The sequence below is a fragment of the Amyelois transitella genome, chromosome 29 (genome assembly GCF_032362555.1).
Source record: "Amyelois transitella isolate CPQ chromosome 29, ilAmyTran1.1, whole genome shotgun sequence".
NCBI lineage: Eukaryota > Metazoa > Arthropoda > Insecta > Lepidoptera > Pyralidae > Amyelois > Amyelois transitella.
The window spans coordinates 4,097,755-4,105,643 of record NC_083532.1 but is presented as its reverse complement, the minus strand read 5'-3'; the positions used below and the strand labels follow the sequence as shown (position 1 = coordinate 4,105,643).

Below are 7,889 nucleotides of genomic sequence, written 5' to 3'. Positions count from 1 at the left end.
TTATACAAAATACGTAAGTATATGAGTCATCTTATGGATTAAGGTAATTACATATTGGACTGCTTGTTTCAGTCAACGTATGTTAATCCATAATTGATAAATATATCTGTTGAATGTAAGTAAGTACTACAAGTTTTTTTATTCAATTTGTTTAAGCTTAGTAAGTACCTAAATACATTTCTTCAACTATTCTTGGCCATCTGAAAGATGTGTCATATGCTTTTGTCAGTACTAAAAAAGAAGTAGCGAAAATATTTAAATGATCCGAAATCCATGGGAAGTTGTAGCGATTTTAAACGTGAAAATTGGTTAAGCGTAGGAATTCTGCACAATGTCAAGCTAAGTACTTACTTATAATGAACTCAACCGTGATTTGGAATACAACAACACTCATTGTTCCCAGCTGTTAACGTAAAATTACAATCGATAAGCAAAGACAGATTACTCAGAATTTATTAAACGTAGGTACTTTCTTGGATTAAGTAGGCTACTACTCATTTTGGCAGGCTAAGTTTTTGAGAAGAACACAGGCAAATATCATAAGAGGCATTAAAAGATAATGAAGAGAAAAGACTATTTCATAATTTTTTTACATATTCTTGAAAATATTTAGTTAATACTGTAGAACTATAGGCACGTCACCTCTGCATGCATCAATTTCTAAGAATCAGGATAACCTGACTATCTTACACGGCCACGAGCCGGATCTTACATCCGGCTCGTGGCCATACTCGGGCTCCAGGCTCCTCCTTACGGAGAACGTAACCGGGATAAATACCAAGAGAATGATGGAGACCAATTTAATATCTATTCTTTGTAATAAGTACTTATGTAATCTTCTTCCTCCTAGCTATAGTCCCCGTGACATCCTCGCCGCTTTGGAAAGGAGCCCTAGGTAAGCCCTTGACTATAAATATCTACTGGATTCGGTGCGACTTCCCTCTGACTTCCGCAACTTTTGCAGAGGAATCTTACCCTTGGGTACCTATGGGTTCATGGATACACACCCAGTTGCCTGAATTCCTGCCTTGTTTCCTCACGATGTTTTCCCTCACCGTAAGAGCATCTGTTATTAACCGATCCAAAGTAATGTAATAAAACGGACATTGTTACACGGTCAAGGTGGGATTTGATCCTGTGCCTTTATGCGCAACATGGATTTTAACCGGGCACCTTAACAATTCAACCGCCGATACTCAATTAAATTTTTATAATGCAAAATGACTGACCCGTTCCCGTTCCCGTAAGTAATAAATTAATAAGTTTCAGAAGAACAACATTGATATAAACTAACATGACTACCCTACCCTTCCGAGAAAGAGGCGTGATTTTATGTATGTATGACTACCCAAATGACGCCAGATTTAGTAGTGGGTAATAAAAATTATAACATTGCCGAAAATTTACCATAAGAGGGTATTTTGAAACTAGATTGTAGCCACTCCCCACTACAACGGAACTATGGAGATACCTATGAGTAGTATACAGCTTTGGAACAAAGTGACAGTGCTAATTCCGATTTCGGTGTGTTTGAGTTCCACATAATAGATTTTCATCATATTATTACATACGATAGATAAGATACTACAAACGATATAAAAGCGACAAGATCATTCGATAATACGTTTCTTCCTATTCGTGTATGAATTTATACAAATCTTTTAGCATATTTGTAAATAATCATTATTTAAGATCTCATTTCTAATCTAAGGTAGAAACCATCCAAGTAAGCGTGGCCGAGTCTTGTGAATATAAGCTCTGTCTATCCTGTAAGGTTAAATCGTGATATGCATAATTATCACTGTCATGACTCACGCTTGCCGCTTTTTTACGTAACATTAACCTTTAATTAAAATTAATATGGACCCTATATGTCGGCTCTGTCCATCCCATAAGGAAAAAAGACAACTTATTTAGGTAAATATAGACCCTATTCAGTAGCTTCGAATATTTGATCAGATGGAGGCACTTTGTTTTTTTATAGGTATAGTGATTTAATTTCATGGAGCATGGCTGCAAAAAATTAGCAAGATTAATTAAATACTTATTATTTAATTAATCATAATAATACAAAAATACTTATTATTGTATAACGTGAAACATGCAAAAAGATTTTTATTTGCCAAAATTATAAGTAATCATGTGATACTTAAAAACTTATTTTATCGATATTATTAATTTAATTTTAATAATAAGTTCACATCACTATCAACAACGACATACATACGTTTGGCTTGTGAAATTCGTAACATAACCCCGATATACAAATTGGTGATTAGAATTACCGACTTCGTAAAATCTTTATAAATTTGGGATTCTTATCTTTTGGGCGATGTGCTAGCAACCTGTCACTATATAAATCTCAATTCCACCTTTAAGCCATACCTACAGCTGACCGTGGCCTTTCAGTCTTGGAGGCTCAAGACTGTAGGCTGTGTTTACCCCGCAAGAGATATAGACGTGATTATATGTATGTATATCTATCTATTCAATTCATGATCGTGTGCATGCGATCTGTTATTAATACCTACATAAATACTTTTTATCACCATAGTGTTGTTTCGGAAAGAGGATATTAATGATACCAGTCTCTTCATGTGGATGTCGTAGAGGTAACTAAAGGAGTTGAGCAATAACAATTCGTGCATAAAAAATCTCCCAATACGACTGGGCAGGTAGGCTATTTGTGAAATAAGTATTACCCAATATAAGTCATAAGTGCTTATTTTTTCTTGGTATCTAGAGGTAAGCCAAGAATATGTGATGTTTACCATATACCTACCTTACAAAAGTTACGTGACGTCCCTTCTGGGGTAAAGGTTTTATAATTGTCTAAATACTTTTTCTTTTGTGTGTTAAAATAAAAAAAGATAGTGATTGTTATGTATAATCATTTATTGTACCTATTTATTTTTATGAAACATTACTTAATCAAATAAACATAATTTTTTATATTATTCTTTAACATTAATTCTCAATATTTAGCTCTGGGCTCTCGGCTTCATTTTGGGCGGCTTTATAATTGACCCAATACTTTTTCTTTTCATCATGATTGCGCGTTTTTTGGCGGGTGTCATTTTCCCTTTGGTCATTTTCTTAACTTTGTCTATGGCAGATTTGTCTTTTTTCTCTTTTGGCGCCTTTTCTTTTGGCTCCTTTGTTTTAGTTTTAGATGTATTCGTCGCGGGTAATTTAACTGTTTTTGTTTTATTTTTTTCCACTTTTTCAGATTTGTCTTTGTTTTTCTTTTGTTCTGTTTTATTTAGCCTTTTATCTTTATCTTTCGGTTCTTTCTTCGTCTTCTCCGGTTTCTTAGGCTTGGGTTTCTTTATTTCTGGCTTTTTTTCGGGTGCCAGTTTGAATGAGCCCGACGCGCCAACTCCTTTCATTTGCACTATAGTGCCCGCATTTACTCCTTTCACAATCACTTTCTTTATAATGTAATTTATTTTGTCGATGTCAACTTGGTGTTTTTCCACAATGAACTTCTTGATGGCGTACAAAGAGGTGCCTTTTCTACTTTTTAATTCGTTTAGTGCTTCGTAAATCATAATTTTTGTGCTTATTTTCTTGGTGTCTGGATTCAGGTGCTCTTCGGAAGGACTTGTAGGCTGTTTTGGCATTTTTTTACTATTCTTTGGTAAAGCTGACTGAATATCAATATCAGAGTCGTCCGACATAATTTTTTTTTATTTAAATGTAATATAAACTCGATTTTAGCTATAGGTTAAGTGAGCAGGAGCCTTACCTTAACGAGAACCGAGACAGCCGTAAAAATTGAAACTTTGTGTAGGTAGTTTGCTGTAATTCAGAATTTAACGCAAACATTATTACATCGTAAAAGGAAAAAGTGGCCGACTGGCGCATTAAAAGATATATTTAATATAACCTTCTAATAATCAAAGCTATCATCCCGAATTGACGATCAGGTCACAAAATGACTGTATCAAATAGCAGGTACCCATCGCCGCAACTCTTTCGATACAAATACCTTGTAAACTTATCTAATAATGGAAAATTTGGCCAACAAATCTCAAGAGAATATAAAAAAATACCTGCATCTTTAGAAGCTGTGGTCTTGCGTAGTCTTGAATTGTAGGTAAGTACCACTTTATCTCTGTCAGTGGTTGTTGAAGAAGGTAACTAGAGTACAAAGCTGAAAATCAGTAGGTCAAAAACCGAGCTTTATTCATTTATTCATATAATCACGTCTTTATCACTTGCGGGGTAGACAAAGCCAACAGTCTTGGAAAAGACTGATATGCCACGTTCAGCTGTTTATCTTGACGATAGAATTGACATTAAAAAAAGTGACAGGTTGCTAGACCATCGCCTACAAGAAGAATCCCAAATCTTTCCTCAGATCGATGTTAACAGTCTACACGGGGTCAGAAGCAGTTGTCACGCACTATGTTTGTTTGTTTGTAAACTCTTTATTGCACATAAAAAGAAATGTAACAGAAATAGAACAGTCATTGGATATAGAAGAATATGAATGGCGGATTTATCCCAATCGGGATTTCTCACTATGTTTTTCTTTTTACTACGGTTTAGTTCTAGTTTCACTCGATCAAACGCGATAGTTTGCCTGAAGGGCATTCAATACAGCGGGTCAGTTTTAGGCGAGGGCTAGACGCTCATCTTTTTTTGCATTTGCATGCTTTAATTAATGGCTGACCAGGAGGAAATATGTTTTGTTTTTACACCTTTTATAAACCCTTGTCAAAAGCAAATAAATATTCTATTCTATTAGGGAGGAATACTTCCACAGTCTTTTCGGCAAAAGCGCGCAACTCAGTTGTGTTTTCATGAGTAGCGAGCTTGGAATTGTGAGCGTCAAACTACTTCAGTTTACTTTTATACCAATGGAATGTCTAAATATTGAACTACCCACAAAATATACGATTAATTCATTGCGTAAAAAATATTTATTATCTCATCTCATATCTATACTAATATTTTAAAGCTGAAGAGTTTGAACGCGCTAATCTAAGGAACTAAGTACTGTTTCGAATTGAAAAAATATTTTTGTGTTGAATAGAACATTTAATTCGGGTAAGGCTTTAGGCTATATAACATCACGCTACAACTTTTAGGAGCAAAGAAATAATGGAAAATGTTAGTTCCTTAGCCTTCTACGACATCCATCGGAAAGGTGTATCCTATCTTTAGATTAGGGAACCACACGACACGGTAGGGAAAGCTATTCCTATTAAAAAAATTATTGTTGTGACAATAAAGATTAAACCCCTGCACATAGGTAATAAAGTCTCTTTTTATCTGTCTGTATGTATGCGCTAATCTCTGAAAGATGTGGATGGATTTTGTTCTGTTTCAAACGTTGGTAAGCGGGTTTTCTGAAGGAAGGATTATATCTATAAATGTTACAGCCGGGGCGAGTCAAAAACTGTTTTCGTTTGTAGACAAATACATCTCTCTTCTTCTTAGTCGAACACATACATACATACATACATATGGTCACGTCTATATCCCTTGCGGGGTAGACAGAGCCAACAGTCTTGAAAAGACTGAATGGCCACGTTCAGCTATTTGGCTTAACGATACAATTGATATTCAACTAGTGACAGGTTGCTAGCCCATCGCCTAAAAGAAGAATCCCAAGTTTGTAAGCCTATCCTTTAGTCGCCTTTTACGACATCCATGGGAAAGAGATAGAGTGGTCCTATTCCTTTTTGTATTGGTGCCGGGAGCCACACGGCACACTAAGTCGAACACTCTTTTCAGAATGGTCGTGGTTGCGCAGACGCAGGTAACATGGAGAGGTGTTCGGCGGGTCGTATTCTTTCCCGAGGATTGTTCTCTCAGTGATGTGCTTCCATTTCTGCCGGTCACAGACGTTGCGATCACACTGGACTATGGTAGACTCAGTAGCTTTTTTGATCAGGTCAGTCCAGCGAGTTGGTGATCGGCCGCGTGTTCTCTTGATATATGGTTATTAATTTAATTTTTGTTACTAAGTACCTATATAGCTTTATTTATAGAATGAATGAGGACATCCCCTTTACATACATAGGTATAGGTATACATAAAATCACGCCTCTTTCCCTTAATTATTATTCCCTCATCCTACCCTTTACTTGTAAAATAACATAATGTACATACTTACATACTTAAATGCAGAAGAGAAAATAGGAATTTATTAAAAAAAACTAGCTGTGCCCGCGACTTCGTCCGCGATAAATAGTTATTTTGGACATCATTGAAGCCAAGCTCAAGGATGAAAAGTTTTCCCCGTTTTTTTCACATACTAATTCCATTATTTCTTTGCTTCTTGCAGTTGCAGCGTGATGTTATACCTATACCTATAACCTATAAAAGAACTAGAGGCCGCCCGCGACTTCGTCCGCATGGAAACCCTATCAATCCCGCGGGAACTCTGGGATAAAAAGTAGCCTATGTGTTATTCTGGGTCTTCAGCTACCTACATACCAAATTTCATGGTAATCAGTTCAGTAGTTTTTGCGTGAAAGAGTAACAAACATCCATACATCCATACAAACTTTCGCCTTTATAATAGTAGTAGGATTTTTCAATTCGAACCTGTAGTTCCTGAGAGTAGCGCGTTCAAACATAACCACTGGATCGACTTCGATGAATTTTTATATTATAGTAAATAATTATCCGAGGCCAATATAAGATACTTTTAAAAAATTTCCATGGGAAACGGAAAATAATTTGAAAGATGACCTCTATCGTACATGGATGACGTAATAGGAAACTAAAGGAAAAGAGTTAAAAATCTTGGGATTCTTGTAGGTGATGGGCTAGCAATCTGTCACTATTTGAATCTGAATTCCATCTTAAAACCATACAGCTGAGCGTGGCCTTTTAGTCTTTTCAAGACTGTTGGCTCTGTCTACCCCGCGAGGAATACAAACTTTGCGTATGTATAGTTACATGTCATTCTAAGTGAAACAAAGAAATCAGTATAAAAATGTTTATTATTTTTCCTTAATTCTAATAAATTATACCTACTTATGTAACTTAAAATAATTAATTATTAATATTTTTACATACAGCTTCATTGTAAGGTTAAATACTAAGGTTGTTTTATTTATAACTAAATAGTGAAACCCTAGACCCAGGCCAATCTGAAAAGTATCATTTTCCAAAATTTGCCTGGCCGGGTATCGAACCCGGAATCTCAGATTCTAACAACACTGCGTCAAGAGGTCGTTAAAATATTGCTACACGTTCTGTTAAATGCTTTAAAAATAAATGTATCTATGTGTCGTGTCAGTCACAACATAATAAGTATATTCTGTCACATTTTTTTTTAAACCAAATCATTATTATTTTTTATTCATCATAAATAGAGAGAGGCAAAAGAACACAGTATATAAATAATCCTACTAATATTATAAATGCGAAAGTTTGTGAGTATGTCAGGATGTCAGTATGGATGTTTGTTACTCTTTCACGCAAAAACTACTGAACCGATTACGATGAAATTTGTTACATAGGTAGCTGAAGACCCAGAATAACATATAGGCTACTTTTTATCCCGGAGAGAGCGGGATTGATTGTTACGTTATGATTGGATTTCCACGCGGACGAAGTCGCGGGCGGCCTCTAGTAGGTTATAAATTACATCTTATTTTTTATCTCCGTAAATATTCAAATCAGTCGCTTGAGAATGAGTCAAAAACCATTTGAAAAACTTATATCGATGGGTCAGAAATATGCAATAATCGCCTTCAGGAAATCTCTTAACAGCTATGTAAATAATGTTTTATGAATTTGAGTAAGTGGTTGTTTACCTTCGTTGGTTTAAACATTTAGCAATTAAATTAAAATAATGTATGTATTACATTGTATAACGTGTATCAATATAGCATACAATGGTAGACCAAATAATTAAATTAATA

The 7,889-nt window shown here is 35.3% G+C and overlaps 1 protein-coding gene across 1 annotated transcript; it reads right to left on the bottom strand.

Annotated features, from left to right (window-relative positions):
- Positions 1-2,981: 2,981 nt before the first annotated feature.
- On the bottom strand, positions 2,982-3,680 carry LOC106133173 (histone H1.1, embryonic-like). Its single transcript, XM_013332811.1, has one exon. It carries the CDS (start codon positions 3,678-3,680, stop codon positions 2,982-2,984), a length of 699 nt encoding a protein of 232 aa, XP_013188265.1.
- Between the last annotated feature and the right edge of the window lie 4,209 nt (positions 3,681-7,889).